At 38.0% G+C, this 21997-nt stretch overlaps 1 protein-coding gene across 17 annotated transcripts in view; it reads left to right on the top strand.

The window, feature by feature from the left end:
* nfat5 (nuclear factor of activated T cells 5) overlaps window positions 1–21997 on the top strand; it is a 67346-nt gene that overhangs the window by 9182 nt on the left and 36167 nt on the right. For 6 of the 17 annotated variants that reach the window (XM_004913618.4, XM_004913613.4, XM_004913614.4 and 3 more), the window contains exon 2: window positions 18646–18771. In XM_004913618.4, the coding sequence (XP_004913675.2) occupies window positions 18646–18771 (126 nt within the window). Of the gene's footprint in view, window positions 1–11651; window positions 11727–14568; window positions 14656–18645; window positions 18772–20252; window positions 20292–21434; window positions 21552–21997 lie in introns of those variants that run through there. The other 11 variants (XM_012962324.3, XM_004913620.4, XM_012962323.3 and 8 more) reach the window with 7 other exon arrangements.

Raw genomic sequence — 21997 nt, 5'->3', positions numbered from 1 at the left:
GGGCAGCCTCCCATTGCAGGTGCCTGGGTGCTATTGCCATGCAGGTGCCTGGGTGCTATTGCCATGCAGGTGCCTGGGTGCTATTGCCATGCAGGTGCCTGGGTGCTATTGCCATGCAGGTGCCTGGGTGCTATTGCCATGCAGGTGCCTGGGTGCTATTGCCATGCAGGTGCCTGGGTGCTATTGCCATGCAGGTGCCTGGGTGCTATTGCCATGCAGGTGCCTGGGTGCTATTGCCATGCAGGTGCCTGGGTGCTTGTAGGTACGCACTTGTCCTTTTTTTTCTGTAAAGATGAGTTGCGCTTTCTGCAAATAAAAATATGCAAGGTTGGAGAGTTCCAAGCTTTCAGAGTTCTTAGGGCTAGGCAAGAATGCTGTAACAAGTGGCTTCTGTGTTATTTTGTTCCTTTAACAATCTTTCTTTGTTGGTTTCTTTAAATGCAGATTTGTTACGTTTCAGAATAGTCTTGCCTGCTGCTCTGTGATGCTGTTAGATTGTAGCTCCTCTGGCTGGAGTTATAGTTCAAACATAGTTTAGAGCCTTGCAGGTTGTAAATCCCTTGACCTCAACTTTCTCAATGTGTTCTACTTTAAATTGTGTTAAATAGTGTCCCCTAGATGATTTAGGGTAATTTCCCACCATCAGATTTGTTACTGAGGTTTTTTTATTTTTTGGCTGATGTATAAGCAATTCTCTCGGCAAATGTCATTGGCTTTAGTGCCAAGTAAGCTGTGATGCCTCCCCCCCCAAGTATTGTTAGAAGAAAAGTTATGGAGAGGAAGCACATGGTGGATACAAGAGTAGCCTTGTTTTGTGTGTTTGGAAATGATTCACTGTGTATTGTTTTAACCTATTTCTGTCCAGTTGCGGTCTGGAATGCTACGGGGATAGGACATTAAGTGCTATATAATACTAAAAGTGCTATGAAAAAACTAAAATACTCCAACACATTGAAGTTGCCAACTTATTATCTTAGCATATGACATTTGTAGGGCTTTCCATATATACTGTAAAATGAAAAGTTTTTAAGGGTCCAAAATGCCTCACCAGATACTGTCAAATTAATGCAATAAGACTTATAGTTATATTGTTCAGAGAGTTATTTCACAAACCAGAGACAGTAAGCTCTTTAGACAAGGATTGTATACTTTTTTTTTTTTGGTTGCTGTTTCGATGTCGCATGCTTGCCTTGTTGATTTCCACTTTCTAATACTAATGTAGCTGTGTTTTCCTTTCCTCAAGAGGAACTTATTTATTCATACTTTTGCTTTGAACATTCCTTTGTGTTATTACATATACAAAAGTTTCTGGTCAAACTAGTTTTGTGTATAGTGACAAGGTCAAACTTGGGAAACATTTGTTCTGATTTAACTATGTTTAAGATCACTTGCAAATATGCTGGATTTTGTTTTTTTAAATGCAACCAAGGTTAGTCTTCACATACTTTATATATGATTGAGTGCTTTATTTAGTTTGAAAGGTAGTTTGCTGGGCATGATGCTGTTAATGTGCTTCTGATAAACGGGTGCATTAGGTGAGGGTTGGTTCTGTGTGCAGCCTGTCTGTTGCCATGGGCCCTGTCCTAAGATTTCAAGGTCATTTTCTTTACTGGTTTGTCCTTCATTCTTTAAGGCCCAGATCTGTTTAATAGACCTTTGGGAAAATACCCTTAGATTTAAAAATCATGTCGCATCTTTGCCTTTTGAGGCATTATGGTAAATTGTAGTGGAGGATATAAATTTCTGATAAGTTTTGCTTTGTAAACCTTAAACAGAAGATATCTTCAAGGCTTGAACTCAGGGCATGGAGTATTTGTAAAACGTGACTCAGAAAACTAAGGTCAGTGAAGGTTCAGTGAGTAGTGGTTTCTTTTGGCAGAGTGAAAACTTGATTGCAGAAGTAGTGCCAGCTTCTTTGGCAGGTCATTTCCCTTGTATGCCAAAAGAAGAGTCAGTTATTTTTGGGTGCAGATGCTCATGCTTTAGCTTCTCTTATCAGCATGGTCTAAAACGGCTTTTCTTTTTTTTTTTGTACACAATTTTAAGCCGTTATTTGAACGTCATGGAGCTCAGTGTTAACTGTATTAGAATTTGCATGATATAAATCCTGCCTTGCAAACTCTGTTATAAGCCGTTCTGAAGTAGCTTTAAACTCCAAAGTATCTTAGCAGGCAAAAATGCAGACTACACAGGAGCTTTTATTGAATGCCCTGTTTACACAAGAATTCCAGGTGCCAAGTACAGTATAATGCTTTAATGCATTTTAAGGACCCGCCTCAATGATAGTGCTATTTCTCAGGAAAATGGCAATATATTATTTGTTTGGGTTTTAAATGCAGTTTTGGATCTGTAGGCCTTTTTTCTTAGTAGTTTTATACCTTAGGAATTATTCAGCTGCCAGCAGAGCAATCTTTGTCCTTTTGTTATCACAATATGCTTCAAAAACTTCAATGTTGATATTCTATCAGTGTAAATCCCTTTAGTTATTGTCTTCAGTATTGTCTTTTCTGTTTTACTGTCAATTACTTTGTGTTTCTTATATCCATTTACAAATATTTTATAGCCAATATTCATTTCCATAAAATCTATTGTTTGATATGATTAAAGTAAGGTGAACAAGAGGACTGTCACCAGCTTGCAAATAGGAATGGAACTAGGGTTCAAGGTTCAACTGCTAAGAAACTAAGTTTGGTTTGAAAGGGGATATTTTAGATCAGTTTAGCTTAGCTCTTGTTTTCCTGTGTTTACTACAAGCTCCTTTGTCAGGGCTTTTGCCGCAGACAGTATTGTATAACGATGCTCTCGTTCAAGAACAAAGTGGCACTGTCCACAACACATCTTAACTTCAAGTCTGTTATGTGGATTTGTTAAAGGTGTAGTTCCCATTTGAGTTCATTTTTAGTATGTTATTGAATGCCCTCTTCTTTTCAATTGGTCTCTATTTCAGTGACCCCAGCAGTCAAAAAACAATTGCTTTGTAAACTTACCAGTTTGTTGTTATTGTTACTTTTTTTTACTAAAATTGTGAATTGTCTTAAAATATCAATAATTATGTTATATTAAAAGTTAATTAAAAAGTGTACAACCACTTTAAGTTTTGATTCAGACCCTATTGTTTTCATCTTCCACTGTCTGCTTGCTGGGTTAAATTGGACTGGCAACCAGATAGCTGCTGAAATTCCAAACTTTAGGCAAAGCTCTCTAACAAATGTATTCTAGCCAAGTTCTGCAAGCTCAGTGTACTTAGGTTTCAGCTCAGAAAATGATGTTCTTTGGTAAGCAGACTGAGTGTTCAAGTGTTCACAGGACTTAAAAGTATGGTGAAAATAGTTTGTTATAGTGAAATAGTTTATTGGTTCTTCCAATGTTTTGGTCTTCATTGAGACCTTAAGGCAAGACTTATAATATTGTCTGTATTGTTTTGAGCTCCTCCCCTTTTTAATGGGTATGAGAACATGTGTTACACAAGCTCAGCTCCCATCTCTCAGTGGAATCCAGAAGTCTAAGTGACATGCTGTACTATTTCAACATCTTTATGTGATCAGTCATATGACAAGTTGACAAGAAGTGATGGACTGTCTTTGAATTAATGTATGATTTTATCTAGAGTCTCAAATACCTTTTCTAAAGTAACAAGCACTTTAAAGGTGCGCAGAGACATTGGGCAAAAGGGAAACTTAAACAGCAAGTGCACCCTAAATTAATTATTTTTTTGCGTAATGAAAGAAATTTTAATTGCAATAAAGTTTTCAGTCTAATTTAGAGGGGATTTTTACCTTTATCTTAAATTTATTATGTCATAGATGGACCTATTTGATTTGTCATCATTATTTATTGTATATGGATTTGTAATTATTAGCTTTCCTAATCTGCCTGTTCAGCCTACTGCTGAAAATGCTATATGGTGTTCATGGCTGCTGACTAAAACTAAATAAAAAGAAAAGATTTTCTCTAAGGTTTTTTTTTTTGTTATTCTTATATTTATATCTTGATGCTCTTTTCTTTCTCTCTAAGGGCCATGGTAGTCAGGGAGATTAGTCGCCCGCGACAAATCTCCCTTGTTGCGGGCGACTAATCGCCCCTGATATGCCATCCAACCGGCTTGAATGTAAATTGCCGTTGGAATGGCATATGCGGCACTGCGGCTTACCGAAATCGCGGAAGTTTCCTTTCAAGCATCCCACCGGCGTTTTACATTCAAGCTGGTGGGATGGCATATCGGGGAGATTAGTTGCCCACAATAAGGGAGATTTGTTGCGGGCGACTAATCTCCCCATCTACCACAGCCCTTATGGTGAATACACATTGGCCTACTAGTAGCAGCTACTATTTCAAGGCTACTATACTCCAGAAAATCCCCTGCCATAGACAATACTGAGAATTGACTCCACTAAAACACACGTAGGGACAATTATCAGTAAATTATCAGCATTGTCTTTTTAGGGTGAAGACACACAGAGCTACTAGTAACAACTACTTTTCACAGCTACTAAAATAGACAATGCTGATCATTTACTGATAATTGTGGCAATTCTCACAATTGTCTATGGCAGGGTATTTTTTGGCATCTAGTAGCTCCTTGTGTCTTCACCCTTAGTAGCCACGACAAGTAGCTGCTACTAGTAGCTCCGTGTGTCTTAACCCTTATTTCTCTTTAAATAACAAGGAAAATTAAGCATTAGCAACCAGATAGATGAAATTTCAAACCTGAGTGTTGATTTCAAAACATGTAAATTACTTGCATACCCCACAAAAAATGAGGTGAACATTTCCTTTGATTAAAAAATATTTGTGTTTTTTAAAGTTATTTGTGTAATTATTTTAGAAATTATGCATTCAATAATTCATTTCTATTGCTGTTGTACTTTACAAAGTAACCTTACAGTGTTTATACACAAAATCATGACATGAAAATGAAATTGTGAAAAATAAATGATGTATTCATTATACAAAAAAATCCATGAGGGTTTTAAAGAGAATGCATATGACTTACATCAGTGGTTCTCAACCTGTGGGTCGGGACCTCTTTGGGGGGGGTCGCCTAAGACCATCGGAAAACACATATTTCCGATGGTCTTAGGAATAATTTTATGGTTGGGGGTCACCACAACATGAGGAACTGTATTAAAGGGTTGTGGCATGAGGAAGGTTGAGAACCACTGACTAACATGATGCCATACTTAGAGGAATAGCTGCTTTAAAGAAAATCTTACTGAGCTAGAGAAACCTGTATTAGTAGTACGTAGAGTAATGAGTTTAAAACTCCATTGTAGGTTGCCACAATAACGCTGGCATTTTAGGGGGGGAAAAAGGTAATTTTAATTAGGATTTTGTACTTGGCCTGTAGTGCTTCTTTTGTAAATGGCCGTTTTGTTGCCGGAGAACTAACAGTAGTTAATAGTAGCTCATGCTGTAAGTACTGTTCATGTTTGCCACCATGCATGCAGCACATTTTGAGATAGTAGAAGGATCCTGATCTAGTTTAGCAATACCCTGTGCCACACCTCTCACAACTCTGGTCATGCCCATTCCCACACCTTGTGTCTCAACCCTTTCTCCTTGTAGATTGTAAGCTCTTTTGGGCAGGGCCCTCTTCACCTCTTGTATCGGTTATTGGTTGCTTTATATGTTACTCTGTATGTCCAATGTATGAAACCCACTTATTGTACAGCGCTGCGGAATATGTTGGCGCTTTATAAATAAATGTTGATAATAATAATAATCCTGGAACAGGATCTGCATGTGTAGGAATTAGAATATGAGCAAGATAGGTGAATTGCAGAAAGTAAATTGAATGCATAATAAGGAGGGTTGTGGAGAGCAATGCCAACAGAAGTAAAGTTCTAGAGAATAATTTATTTCAAAACATGTTTTGCTGTTGATATGGAGTTTAATGGGATGCAAGCAGATCTTAGTGGGTTAAAGGTGTTTGTGAGGAATAGGACTGTGAATCCAAAGTGTATATGTTGGCTGTAGCAAGTTCAGCAGAGCATGAGCTCTTTAATAAAAGTCTCGGCAGTGTATGCTCAGATAACTGGGCTTCTGTCTGCAAGGAGAAGGTTATTTTCATTCAGGATATAATGAATGATTGATGCCTGGGTGTTTTAAAATTTGGTAGACCTAAGAAATACTGTAGAGCCTATTATGAAAAGATACCAGAGGTCATGGAACAGTTTCACAACCATATAAAGGCACAAGGCTGTAGGCCAAGTACTTTAGGTCATGGGACTCCCAGGTTTACTTGTAAATACTCGTATATAAATTTAGGGGACATTATAATAGGCAGGTTCCAGTGAGTCATGTAAGCACTATTTATGTGACTACATTTTACAGTTGCAGTTCATTATTTTCACAAATCAAAAATGTTTTTATTATTACTGGGACAACTGGCGCTATCATTTCTGCTCTTTGTAGTTTGGCCTTGAGCCAACAAAGACACATGTTTTTGGCTAGCTACAAGTAGTCCGCTATACGTCAGTAGTTTCAGTAGTTCTGACTGGAAGTAATTAGATAATCAGTAATTGTATGTTATGATATAGGGGTACAGTATTCTTTGTGGACATATAAAGTAGCCATTGGGTAAGTGTTGGTTCAGTTAATGGCTTGAGAATACACTTCAACGTATACACTTATAGAATTATATATACTATAATGAATTATTCTGTTCTTCGGGAAAACATCCATAGCAAATGGAATAACCTGTAATTTGGGTGTTTGTATTTCTTCTGTTAGTATAGGGTTTCATACATTTTTGCACTTACACAGTCCTACATAGTTGCGTGGGTTGTTAGGGAAAAGCCTTAGGTACCTAGGAGTCCTAGTATATGCACGACAAGCAGCTGTTAGGGAGGTGGATGCCGTGTTGTTAATGTTTAGCGCTTTGTTGGCATCGAACCATCCCCAGCATTCCACAGATGCTTTGTTGGCTTTGGAATTGGCTTGACCTCTTTGGGTAAAATGTAACCACTTCACGGCTAGGTCTGCAACACATTATAAAGGGATTATCTGATACTCAAAATTTTAGGCATTGATTGGTTGAGGAACAGGTTGTTGGGATTTACTATAAATCTGCATTTTCAGTTAAATGAGTAGTTTAACTATAATTAACCTTTTATCTACAGTATTGTGTACTGTAGATAGTTATCTATCTATTTTTTTCCTTTTTTTTTTCTAATTTATAGTATTTGCAGCTCTCGTCCTGAAAAAAATTAAATCTTTATTTGGTTGTTAATTAATAATCATGCTAGAAACCAGATACTGGTTTGCAATGCAGCATGAAATAAATAGGATATGGTCTACATAGTAACATAGTAACATAGTAAGTTGGGTTGAAAAAAGACATACGTCCATCAAGTTCAACCATAATGCCTATATATAACCTGCCTAACTACTAGTTGATCCAGAGGAAGGCAAAAAACCCCATCTGAAGCCTCTCTAATTTGCCACAGAGGGGAAAAAATTCCTTCCTGACTCCAAGATGGCAATCGGACCAGTCCCTGGATCAACTAGTACTAAGAGCTATCTCCCATAACCCTGTATTCCCTCACTTGCTAAGAATCCATCCAGCCCCTTCTTAAAGTTATATAATGTATCAGCCAGCACGACTGATTCGGGGAGGGAATTCCAGAACCTCACAGCTCTCACTGTAAAAAAACCTTTCCGAATGTTTAAATGGAACCTCCCTTCTTCTAAACGGAGTGGGTGCCCTCGTGTCCGTTGGAAGGACCTACTGGTAAATAAAACATTAGAAAGGTTATTATATGATCCCTTTATATATTTATACATAGTTATCATGTCACCTCTTAAGCGCCTCTTCTCCAGTGTAAACAGACCCAACTTGGCCAGTCTTTCTTCATAACTGAAACTTTCCATACCCTTTACCAGCTTAGTTGCCCTTCTCTGGACCCTCTCTAACTCAGTAATGTCCCGTTTGAGCACTGGAGACCAAAACTGAACAGCATATTCTAGATGGGGCCTTACCAGCGCTCTGTAAAGGGGAAGAATAACCCCCTCCTCCCGTGAATCTATACCCCTTTTAATACAGCTCAAAACCTTGTTTGCCCTTGCAGCTGCTGCCTGGCATTGCTTGCTACAGCCAAGTTTATTATCTACAAGGACTCCAAGGTCCTTCTCCATTATGGATTTGCCTAGTGCAGTCCCATTAAGGGTATACGGGGCTTGCATGTTTTTACATCCCAGGTGCATGACCTTACATTTATCCACATTAAATCTCATCTGCCACTTAGCTGACCAGATTGCCAGTTGGTCAAGATCCTGCTGCAGGGATGTCACATCCTGGATAGAATTGACTGGTCTGCAGAGTTTTGTGTCATCTGCAAACACTGATACATTACTCATAATACCCTCCCCTAAGTCATTTATGAACAAATTAAACAAAAGTGGACCCAGTACAGAACCCTGAGGGACCCCACTGAGGACCTTATTCCAAGTAGAGAATGTACCATTAACAACCACCCTCTGTACCCGATCCTGTAGCCAGTTTTCTATCCATGTGCAAACGACTTCACTAAGACCAATAGACCTTAGCTTAGAAAGCAGTCGTTTGTGGGGAACGGTATCAAATGCTTTCGCAAAATCCAAATAGATGATATCTACTGCATCCCCACTGTCCAGCTTCTTACTTACCTCATCATAAAAAGCAATTAAATTGGTCTTACATGACCTGTCCTTCATAAAGCCATGCTGATTACTGCTCATAATGCCATTCTCCACTACATAATTTTGAATGTGATCCCTTAACAAGCCTTCAAATAACTTGCCCACCACGGATGTCAAACTTACAGGCCTATAATTGCCAGGCTGAGATCTTACTCCCTTTTTAAATATGGGAATGACATTCGCCTTCTTCCAATCCCTAGGTACCATACCTGATGAAAGAGAGTCTGAGAATATCAGAAACAAGGGCCACTGCAATTCTGCCCCTAGCTCTCTCAGTACCCGAGGGTGTATTCCATCTGGCCCAGGTGCCTTGTTTACATTTATTGTGTGTAACCCTTTAAGCACCATATCCTGTGCCAGCCACTGTGTAGTTGGAGCTGAGGCAACAGTGCAGCTATTGGGTGGGACTTGTCCCACTGGCTCCTCTACTGTATACACAGAAGAAAAGAACTGGTTAAGCACATCTGCCTTTTCTGTATCCGCTGTAACCATATTGTTATTATAACTCAATGGGGCCACACCCTCAACCTGCATCTTTTTACTATTAATATACTTAAAAAACTTTTTGGGGTTAGATAGAAAGATAAATATAGTAATAACAAATTGAAGCTTCACAGTTTTGTTTTGTTTTTTGCTGGAGTCTGGCTACAGTGGCATCTTCCTGTGCCAGTCACACAATAATATGGGTACAGGGAGATGAAGGTGTTCATATTTGCAGATGACTCAACACTTTGTAAGGTTGTGGAATAAGAGTTTGTCATTTGCACTACAGTTTAATATTTGATATAGTACAGGTTTACTTACCACATGTTGGTATTATGTTGATGTAAAATTAAAGTAACAGGGTCTCCAGGTAGGCACACTGTATGCTTCATAATGTTGGATTATATTTGTTATGAACAATGTGAGGTTTTACATTTTCTTGTTAATTTTTTTGTGTTCAAAAGTTGCCCAATACTGACCAAAGCCACAATAAGAAACTATAATGGCTAAAATGTTCCTTCTTCACAAAACATGTTAACTCTTTCTATGACAAAAACCCTAAAGCGGAGTATTGGGCAGACCAGTTACATTGAGGTTTCTTGCGACTTCTTATCTCATATCCTTACATTATAGCAATGCAACTGTAAGTGTTTGCATGTATCTGTTTTTTTTTTATAAGCTCAGGGGCTCCATATATTCAAAGGCATATTAGGGGCTTTAAGCAAAGAAGTCCTAGTTACCACTGAACTGACCTTCAGGGAAGTCCATTATGATGCCCAAATAAGATAACAATGAGAAGAGATAGATGGCTTTTTTAGCAAGCCATGAGCTTAATTTCTCTGTATAGTAAACATCATGAATGTTTTAGGATACATTTATCCATATTATTAATGAAACCTTATTAAATAAATGGTAGGGTACCTCATCAGCTGTATTTTCTTGAATAAAATGTGTCTGTTACTATAGTGTATTTTGTTGGGTGATCTTTAAAAACAATCATAATACTGACCTTTTAAGGGGAAATTTTAACCAAATTAAATATATCACCTGTAGACCATGTGCACATTTCTCCTTAACAGTTCTAGTTCTTATTTTCCTTAATGAAGTTAATGAAAGCATACTGGCAGTGGAAGGTTATTGATTGCATAGCAGAAGAAAGAGGGATTGCAAGCAGAGAAACATTATCTTGTGGAGGGAATAAATAATTTACTTTCACTTCTGTATCGTAGAACAGTATTAAAGGGTTTGTTAACTTTTAGTATGATGTAGAGCAGGTGTGGGCAAACTTTTTGGCTCACGGGCCACATTTACTTACCCCCAGGCCAGACCGGGCCAGGGCGGGCAGGGCCAGGCCAGCGTTACGCCCCCTTAGTCTGTTTAATTCCGGCCCGCCAATGACACCAAGTCTCGCGTGATGAGACTTGGCGTCGTCGGCGGGCCGGATTAAAAAGGCCAAGGGGCCGTAGTTTGCCCACCCCTGATGTAAAGAGTGATATTCTGAGACAATTTGCAATTGGTCTTTACAATGGAAATTTTTTAGTATTTGTAGTTTTTTGCTGCTACAATAACCAAAAAAATGTAGCCTCACAGAGCAATAGATTTTTGGCTGCTGGTTTCAGTGACCCATATTGGAAGCTGAAAAGAAGAAAAATGCAAATTGCTCAACAACTATGCAACATAAAACACCAACTGAAAATTTGCTAAGAATTGACCATTCTATAACATCTTAAAAGTTCACTTAAAGGCGAAATACCCCTTCATGATCATATCCCTCTGTCTGGCAAATTAAGAACCAATCTCCACAGTGTAATGAGGAGTAACTAAGCACAGTTTATTTGCCCGCCTGTGCATATTTGTGGCTCCCATGCTGGTTGCACTAGAGAAAATTTTGGTTTCTTTTATTGAAGTGTTTTGCACTGGGCTATCACCAATACAAAATGGCATTTTGGGCTAGTCAGGAGCCACACCAGGATCCCTGCATTTGCAAATGTTGCCCATCACTTGTTTAGTGAAAGGGACTAAAGATTTTATCTTTGTGGTTTAAAATAATGGAATATTTTCAGTAATTTCTTGTGGTTTTCAAGAACAGATTACTAGTGAATGAATATTTTTTTTAATAGATTGTAAAGAGAATTGTACTTCCTCAAAGTCATGTGAATACATCAGCCTTCTGAATAGTGTCATGGATATCTTTAGAACAGAATAGGAGTCCAAGTATATATCATCCAATAGTTCTAGGGCAGCAGTTGTTGAACAGATGTAGCGTGGTGAGGTCTTAGTAGAATAGAATAAGTAAATCAGTGGGTTTCTCACATAACTCACAACTACATAAAACAATTTCAGTATTGAAATTATTGTATTCCATAGTACAAAAACAATGACATTTCTGGTGCAATTAATTGAAAAACATAAATCCTGAAAAATGTTCCTCTGTATATAGAGCCAAACTGACAGTTCTTAGCAGTTACCTTTGTGTTTTTATACACCAGGTTTGGAGTCTTCTGGGTCCAATGAAAAGGCTTTCATTACTGCCCTGGCTGGTCCATTCCCCCCCAAATGTACAGGTCTGTTGTGCAGTTTGTTGTATTAGCTCTGCTTACCTGCTGCCACTTACACCATTTGCTGTTATGCTTGGTTTAGGCAAAGAGCTAGCCATACAGTTTCTACAGACCACCCTGTGTCTTCACCTGCATAATGTGAGAATCTGTGCATCTGCAGATGAGGAATTTAAATAATTGGATCAGATTGGAGCATCATATTCATTCTTTTGGCCCAAATGAGCTGAATAATGTCATTGTGCTATACCTGTGGATGAACACATTGCACAATATTCAGATATTCCAAGCCCACAGCATCTCTTCAATGTAAGCTCACTGAAAGTGAACCTGCCTTAATATGTGTTTTTTGCAAAAAAGTGCAAAAGGCTAAATAAATACATGTACTGATTCTGCTTAGTCCAAATTAGTCACCACAATGTTACCAACACTGGGCCACTGCTGTATTATTTTAAGCTATAAAAAAATAAATGCTGGCACCCAAAAAAAAAACATTAATTTGCTTCAGAACTATGTATGGTATTTTACCTTTGTCCAGCTTTAAATAGCTAACGTTTATGCAGGTAAAAAGCAAACTGTATTTCTTTAAAGTGATACCGATACGCTCCTGTGATTGATAGGAATGTGTCCATATCAGATGTAAAGGAGGTACCCAGCATTGTTTTAAAAATTCCTCCTGATCCAACCGTCAGCCCAGTACTAACTTACAAGTCTAGATCTCCTACATGGCTTAACTATAAGTCGATTCTGTCACTCATTCTGAAATGGAGGAGTTAACATTTATCCTGCAGCCTATATAAAGATTGCATGCCTAAAGTCCAGTGTCACTGATAAAACAGCTCCCCATGCACTTTTCTGCAAAGCAATTTGCCATTGATATGTGTTATACTGCAGCTTCTCTCCTATTTAATCTTAGTTTATAAATGCTTTAAAGTTATATAACAAAGAATGGCAGTCCACCTTGTATATCTTTCCTGTGTAAATTTTGGATCAATAAAACCTGTGTATAGTAAGTCAGAATGATTGCTGGGTATCCTCATTTTCTCAGTTTACCCGTTTCCCTTTGGCAAATTGATCAGCTGTTATTATTGACATCTTAGGCTAATGTCGGACCAGGTGTATGGCATATATTTTCGGCAAGCTGAAAAATGCTTGCCAAAAATACCTCCATATGCCTCCTTCCTGTGCCTGCACCCGAATGAATGGAATACGCTCAGGTGCAAGCACATGTAGCCGATATCCGCATAAAAACGTGAGAGAATGCAAAGTCTTGCACTTTTATGCATATTTCGACTACATTTGCCTGAACCTGAGTGTATTTCATTCATTCGGGTGCATGCACAGGTAGGAGGCGTATGGCGATATTTTCGGCAAGCGTTTTTCAGCTTGCCGAAAATATACGCCATACACCTGGTCTGACAGTAGCCTTATTCTGTTGACACCCAACTTGACACTTTTTCCTTTAAATATGACCTTTGTGAAAAAGTGAAAAAACTACAGAACAGGAAACCAGAAACCAGTTACCTGGTTTACACAAGAGTAAGAATGCACAGTTGTGTGCTTAACCTTGTAACTGGCCTACAGTGCCCAGAATTCTCAGCAGTTTTCCAGTGCTGATGTGTTGCAGAGCTTACACACCCTGCATTCAGCAGCAGAGTTTAAGTACACACATCTAAACCTGCCATAATTACTATTGTGGCATGATATACAGTAAGGACATGTTGTTCCTCTTAACAGCAGCACTGGAGGTGGTTTCTTAATGGCACTGGCAGAAATGAAATGTGTGTGTGTAATTTAAAATAATGAGCAAACTGCAGTGTGCCCTGTTCTTTCTTTCTAGTTCTGGGGATTACAAAACAGGCTTGCAGTTGTGCCCTTCACACCTATATATTAGAGCATTACAGTGCCATTTAATGAGATAGATTCTAAGTTGCACAAGTGCAGTTGGATTTAGCAACCAACGACCCATTTGCTTTATTTTTATAACTAGTAAATTGTTTATATTTTTAAAACTAAGATCTGATTGGTTGTTCTAGATAACTGTGTGGTGCAATATCAAACTGTTAAGAAATCGGAGCAACTATGTTTGAAATCACAGAAATCATTGTTTAGGCAATTATAAGTAATGTATGGCACGTAGTTTAAGAGGGTCCCACAGATACTTTTTGGCCCATGTCTATATTGGAAAGTAGGTGTGTCCTGGTCCTTTCCCAAAAGAATAGTAGGATGCTGCTGGCTAATTACAGCTGCTAATTGCCCACTCACAAGATTCTGACTGGTTGGCATCCTCTAGTGTAAAGTGCTAAGAGGCACCATTACTTCTGAACAGCCTGGGAGATCAGCCAACAGAATTGGAATGCCTGGCTACTCCTAGCAAGGTTTTATGAGAAGGTTTCATTGAAGAAGCACAAACTATTAAAGACACTTTTCTTGTATTGCAGAGGTGCATAATGGAATGGGGAATAATTGTTTTCAGCACTGTCCCTTTTTAACAACTTAAAACTGAAGCCCCCACAATGACAATAGGGATAATTTACTGCTTGTTCTCTACATCTTGCACTGGATAAAAAATTCCAATGTGATGTGCAAAATGCAGCATTGGCAGGTGAAAAGTAGCTCTGTCCTTACTTCCCTCACCCACCCGCATAAGTAAAGCAGTGGCAAAAAGAAGGGAGCACTTTATCGGGTTGATCGTACAGACAGTAATTTGGCTATATGCAGTGCTAGGAGCTAAGTGCAAATTATTGATTGCCCCTGTTTTTTGCACTTTGCACCCTTCCCTACAGGTAGTAAATAACCCCTGTAATAGTACCCTGGGTATGTCCATTCATATTTATATATTTTTTTGCAGGTTTGTGATCTGGCCATCTTTGAGCTCTCTATAGGTCCACAAGTAAAGTGACATTGGGGCCCACTAAAAGTGTTTCTTCGCTAGAATGTAAGTCCATGGGCAGGGGTGCAGAAGCAGTGCCACAGAGGGCGAGACAGATTTCAGTTGTAACCCATAATCTGAGGGGACTGTAGGGAAGCTGATCATGTATAGAGCTGATCTCATTACAGAAACAACATCTGTTCTGGATAGCTCGCTTTTTTAACATTTAAAGGGGCATATACAACACAACAGATATCTCCTCATGCCTTGCTGCTGTCAGTGTTGTGGTTTTAGGATTTTAACAGATAGTTGATAGTTGTGAAGGAAGGAACCAAATATGTTTTATCATCAGAGGATGCAAATCCAAAAATAAAGTTAAGCATAGTGAAAGGAAATGTAATTCTAAGCCGTTTCTTTTCGGCACTGCAGGTTCTTATTCTTGTTACAATGCAAAAGTCAGACAGGACTTCTCCTACATTGTTTCCAGAATCTGTGCCAACGGTGCAAACAATAGAAAGGAATACCCTGAAATTGCTTTCAGTAGCAATTACATTTTTATGAAATCACTGTAAATTTGTATTGCACATATATTGGAAAGTTGCTTAGAATTACATTTTCTTTCATATGCATATTTTTGGTTAACATTTAATATAGATGGCCAATTAAACATTTACACTTAGGAGAAAAAGGTTTAAGGGCCTAATCTGTTTGAATTGCTCAGACGGCAAGATCCTAAATACCTAAATACAGCCTATAACGAGCAAGAATGCTTGACTGAACCAACTCTGAGCATGTGCTGTGCTATAATAGTATCTGTATTTTAAATCGAACTGTGACATACAGATCTTTAAAGGAGAAGGAAAGGCTAGTAAAGAGTTAATCTCAAGCTGCAGGCATACCTTCAGTTGTCTCTATAGTGCCCTTAAGTCTCCCAATATTTCACCTGTTCAGAAGATCTGAAGCCAAACAGGAAGAAAAACTCTAAGCTGTGTAAAGAAAGTTCCCATAATGCCTCACTCCTGCACAGACATGCAGACCAAACTGAACTTGCTCAGTTAGAAAGACTGAGTCATCTTCCTGCTGATTGGCTCAGATACTTATTCCTAAGTGGGGGGGGGAGCAGGAAAGAGCAGAGAACAGAAAGCTGCATGTCTGTGGCACAGGAATTACAGACACAACTAATCTTTTTTCAGAGAAGTCAGTGCAGCATTTCTGTGAGTGCTTATGGCTGTATTTACAAAGACCTTTCTGATAAAGCTTACTTAGTTTTTACCTTTCTTTCTCCTTTAATAATACCATTTTAATGTATAAATAGGACAGTTAGCCACATGTATTTATGAATGACTAACTATCCAAAATGGGCAATGCATATCTTGAAAATATTCCAGTACATAAAAAAAATAGTTGTAGTAATAAGAGTATAAGAATAAGAGTACTGTATTATTACCATTGCTGTGCCAAGATACAGGTTTTTAAAAGGTTAAATATACCCCTGAACATTACAGGTTTCTTAAAAAAACAAATCTGCATTCATAAAACCCTTAAGTATAAATAAATCCTTTTTATACAAAAATATATCTTTTAGTTAAAATGTACAGGTTATCCCAGAAAGAAACACTTGTGATTGTATGTACTACATTCCATCTCTGTAACGTATGGGAGTTACTCTGCTCAGATACAGTCCAAAGGTACACATATCTGCTAGGATTCATAAGCCAGCCAGTGGGCAGAGGTCTTTTGCTCCCACACATATTCCTGTTAAACATATTAGCAAACTTCATGCATTTTATCACATATGAGGGTTAATTTTGTAGCCCAGTGATCCCCAACCAGTGGCTTGAGAGTAACATGTTGCTCACCATCGTCTTTGATGTTGCTCCCAGTGGCCTCAAAGCAGGTGCCCATTTTTACATTTCTGGCTTGGAGGCAAGTTTTGGAAGGACAGAGAGGGTTTTACTCCAAGCAGAGCCTCCTGGAGGCTTGCAGTCCACATGGGGCTACCAAATAGCCAATCATAGTCTTTATTTGGCAGCCCCAAAGTAAACTTTTAAAGGATTAGATCACCTTCAGGTGATAACTTTTAGTATGTTATAGAATGACCTATTCTTAGTAACTTTTCAATTCGTCTTTATTTATTTTTTTAGAGATTCTGATTATTTGCCACCTGACTCTTTACATCTTTCAAATGGGGGTCACTGACCCCAGCAGTTAAAAAACTAGTGATCTGTAAAGGTGGCCACACACATGGCGATTTGCGATCTTTCGTGCGACCATCGGTCCGCCACTAACCTTCAGGGCTGAAACTGCAGATAAGGAGTTAGAAACAATAGGATTTCTACCTCCTTCTGCCGATTCAGCCCTGAGGGCAGATTTTGCTCAGGCGCCTTCTATGGTGCCGATCAAAATCTTTTAACCTGGCCGATCAGCAGCCTCCTGCGATATCGGCCGACTTGCCATACACGCATCGAATATCGTACGTAACGAGGTTTTGTACGATATTATCGGTGCGTGTATGGCCAGCTTAAGGTTACTATTTTATTGTTATTGTTACTTATCTTTCTATTTAGGCCCTACTCTATTCAAATCCCTGTCTCTCTTGAAAACCACTGCTTGGTTGCTAGGTTAAATTGTCTCCTAGCAACCAGATAGCCCCTGAAATACCAACTGGAGATCTGCTGAACAAAAAGCTAAATTCAAAACCCCCAAATAACAATTAAAAAAAAAAAAAATAAGGACCAATTGTATTGTCTCTGTATAGCATTTTCTACATCATACTAAAAGTTAATGTAAAGGTGAACATCCCCTTTAATACATGTGTGAACTCACCAACACTTTTTTCATCTATATGTGGCTCACGTGTAAAAAAAAAAATGTTATGGATCCCTGTTCTATGGTATGCTGCCCTACACACCTCTTTTAGTTTCTTGCACCTTAGAAATCATTGCAACCACTGGCCTCTAAGTTACTGATTGAGTTACTGATGTTACATTGAAACGTTATCAGTATATTAAAGAAGGAAAGGTTAGGCACTCCCAGTGGTTGTATTCACTTGCCTGATACCATGGGCTGGTGCTCCTGTCAGCAGAAAACTTCAACTGCTCTGAGTACCTGTGTGCATGTAATACTCTTCCTCATGTCTTCTTTCTTCGCAATCCCGAAGATCACTTACAGGTACCCCGGACTGGTGTAGTGGCCCGGGGTATCAGGTAAGTGATCACAAGAGCTCAGGTTATTGGGATGAAGACACACTGAAGTACTAGAAGCAGCTACTTTTCCATGGCTACTAAACTCCAGAAAATACCTTGCCATAGAGAATACTAAGAATTGCCTCTGCTAAAACACACATAGGGGCACATTTACTAAGCCACGAACGGGCCGAATGCGTCCGATTGCGTTTTTTTCGTAATGATCGGTATTTTGCAATTTTTTCGGAAAATGTCGCGACTTTTTCGTTACTAATACGATTTGTGTGAAAAACGCGAGTTGTTCGTAGCCATTCCGAAAGTTGCGCAAAATCTGGCGATTTTTCGTAGCGTTAAAACGTGCGCAAAAAGTTGCGCTTTTTTCGTAGCATTAAAACTTGCGCGAAACTTCGCACCTTTTAAGTTTTAACGCTACTAAAAAGGCGCAACTTTTCGCGCAAGTTTTAACGCTACGAAAAAATCGGGCGATTTTGCGCAACTTTCGGAATGGCTACGAAAAACACGCGTTTTTTTGCGCAAATCGTATTGGTAACGAAAAAGTCGTAAAGACACCGAAAAAAATCGCAAAAAATACGAAAAAGTTGCAAAATGTTCGGTTTCAAATCGGAATTTTTCCAATTCGGTTCAGATTCGTGTCTTAGTAAATGTGCCCCATAGTCTAGTTACCAGTAAATGATCTGCAATGTCTATTTCAGAAGCCACAACAAGTAGCTGCTACTAGTAGCTCCACGGCTTTACCCTTAGAATTTACAGGAGGCACACTAATACTGGATAAGCTGTAAAGAAACGTTCACATAAGAACATGAATTGAATAATTTAAATTTTTCTAACATTTTTTTTTCTCTCTCTCTAGAATCTGTATATGACCTTCTCCCAAAGGAGTTACAGTTGCCCTCCTCACAAGAAACATCCTTCGCCCCAATGAGTCAGACAAGCGGAGGTGAGGCAGGCTCACCGCCCCCGGCTGTTATAGCTGCTGGTAAGCATATCTATTGGCAATATTGTTTTCATAGACAAGGTGTTCCTATTTTCTTGCTACTGGCTAAATGAACAGTGCTGTCAAAGATCAGGTGCATACTTTTATTGCATTTGTGCAATAAGCTGGTTTTTAACCAGCAAGGAATTTCTCAGTAGTGAAAAGTGTGTATTTATCATTTGTGTGTATCAATTATGAATCTGCAAATGTTAATCCATGTTTGCAGCAAGTAAAGTAGGTTCATGATCAGACTTGGTACTCTGCACAGAGAAAAGATTAAAGCATACTGATTTTCTTGTGACCTATTTAAAACCCAGTAGTCGCAATTGTAAGCACATTTGGCACTATTCCAGCTTTGTGTTCAATGTTATTTTTGCATTTTTATTTTTTATTGGTTTTATTTCCTGAGCACAGCCAGTAAACTGCTTATGGTCATATATTTCAGAGTGCATAAATGTGCCGTTCTTTCTTCTGCTGCCTTAGGCATGCTGGGATGAAACAGTAATGGAGTCTACTAACTCCTGTGTCGTTTGTCCAAAAACAACAACTCTGATGTTTTTTTACCCTATAGATATTGCTGCTCAGCTTTTAGTGGCAGCAGTATGTAAAGCTACTTACCAAAATTCAGAAAGCGATGGCAAGGGAAACAAATACTAGATATACTAAATAACATAATCAGCCACTAAGCATCTTTTTTCAAAACTCTGCCCACGCCACTCACCTGCTTGCTTATTTGGGGAGTTCTTGTAATAAAATACTTTGCAGCACTGCTCATTTTACTGTTACTGCCAGTAATTCTTTCTAGGTCCATGGGCTTATTGTGTTATTCCCAAATGGTACAACGAAACTACAACACTGCTTTTTCTTAAAATATATTTTATAATTATGCAAATGAATACTGAGAAGTGATTTCACAATATGTCCAACTTAACATGTTTTCTGAATTGCTTGCTAACTTTAATGCAATTAGTCTAATTCATTACATGGAATAAAATGTCTGTTGCCTCATTTTTAATGAAACCAAGAAGAATATTGCCTTTTTTTTTTTTTAATATTGGCCCACGCTGATAAGTATAAATGAGTATTCAGGAATTCAGTGTACCAAGTAGCAACTCCAGTTAGAAAGAAGGTGACATTGGTGTTATGGTTTTTAAAATATGAGCTGATTTATTCTATTTCAAAACAAACCCATTCAGTGTTGCCTTAATGACCGTATGCTGGTATTTTTTTCATCTTTGTATCCCTTTAAATTAATAACTATTTTTTTTTGTCCTCCCCTATCTAAGACCAAAATAGCAAAGCCATCAGGGAAAGCATGAACCATGGAAGATTAAGAATTAGAATACAAAATTGTAGTTTGAATACATTCTAAATGTTTCTATAATTTCACTCCATGTATATTTATTCTGAAATTATATCCATATATATATTGAATTTATGTACCCTGAAACAGGATTGTGTCACTTTTTTGTTGTACAATGCAGATAACCTACAACATATTTCTACTGAAAATACTCCTACAAGTAAGGGATACCCGACTAGCAAGAGAAAGTATTCTTTATATACATTGTTTGTAATGTGCACCTTTATATTGTTCCAGGTTACAGACATCCTGGAAACTAACATACATATACATATGATTATTGAAACAGTTCACTGCAGAAGTTCTGCACATCTCAAATCACTTATGTGTATTTCAGATTGTGATGGGCCATAATTGATTAAATTAGTTGTAATCATATCAACCATATGTTTACAAGATTAGCAGACATGGATACATTTTATTATATATGCAGTAACAAAAAAGGAGCACTAGCCTTAACTGTAAGGCCAGCTGTCCCAGGTGCAGGCAGCTATAGTCTATTTTTCAGTCAGCCATGTGCCCTCACTCTTTTAATACATTTATTTTTAATTGCCTGTTTTCTCCGACAGGGTCATGTTCTTTTATAAAGGTACCCACATAATAATAAAATAATATTTAATAATGCAGAAAAATGATCTTCTTGGTTGTCACAGTTGGGCTTCAGCTTAATCACAGTAAAAAAAACTCTAAAATGTGTGTTGCCATTATAACCAAAGAAGAATTTTTCATATCTTATTTTTTTTTTGACACAGAAGTAGACTGTTGTTTAAAATTAAACACTGTTTTTAAATACTGTAGTTAGATGTTTTATAGTTACTCAAAGATAGGCTGCAGTGAAATGATTACAGTAAAACTGAAGAAGGACTTTCCTGTGTCCTTCGTGTTTTATAAGCTTAACCGTGTCATATGATTTCCCACACTGTGGTACAGTAATGCTACAACTGTAAGTTCAGATTTATTAAACTGTGTAGATGGTTAAACCTGAGGCAACAGTCACCTTCTTATATACAATATTTCTTATTTAGTAATCTAATCTGCTTAACGTAAATGTTTGTGCTAAATTTAATTAGTTCACAAATGTCACAAAGTATAACTTTAATATGATCTTTTTAGCAGGCTTGTTTGGCTTGTATTATGTATGTGAAAATAATTTTTTTTCTAAATTCATGTTGACTAACATTACATTGACAAAAGATGTTCCATGTGATAATTGGATTGCTTTTTTCTTTCTTTTTTTTTTTTTTTTAATATTTGCTGGGATGCTAGCTGTTTTCTCTATTAATACAGTTAACTTGCATTCTAGCTCCGCCACTCAGAGGCAGGCATCGTGTGGTGGGTTGTGTGACAGTGTCTGTCTATCAATAGTGAAGACAAATAGTGCCAGAGACACTAAACCCATCCAAACTCACCCAGGGTCTAGGTCGGTCTTGTTTTCAGACTTCTTCCTAAGCCTTTTTTTCTCTTTATTTGTTTTCTTTCATGTTTTTTCCTTTTGAGATGTAAATAGTGAACTGACAATATTTTATAATTTACTACACTGAAAACGAAACACTGAAAGACATAGTAACCTGAATTTGGCATGAAGCTTGGAGCTCAGATTTGCAGTCACTTGTTATACATTAAGATTCATTAAATGCATATACTGTATGTAAAAGGCATGTCTGCAACGGCACACTGCTGACTTTTATTTATGAACAGTGCAAATCTTATTATTAGAAAACATTCTTAACTGAACACCACGGGGTAGCATGCACTGTCCCCAAGCTTTTAGAGTTTGGACATTGTTGGTTAAGATGTCATACTTAAGAAACTTTTAGGAATCATTTAATAATGCTTTAGTTGGCTGTTTCACCACTATATCAGACA

Source organism: Xenopus tropicalis, chromosome 4 (assembly GCF_000004195.4).
Source record: "Xenopus tropicalis strain Nigerian chromosome 4, UCB_Xtro_10.0, whole genome shotgun sequence".
NCBI classification, from domain to species: domain Eukaryota; kingdom Metazoa; phylum Chordata; class Amphibia; order Anura; family Pipidae; genus Xenopus; species Xenopus tropicalis.
The sequence above is the reverse complement of the archived record's forward strand: the minus strand, read 5'-3'. Positions and strand labels throughout refer to the sequence as shown.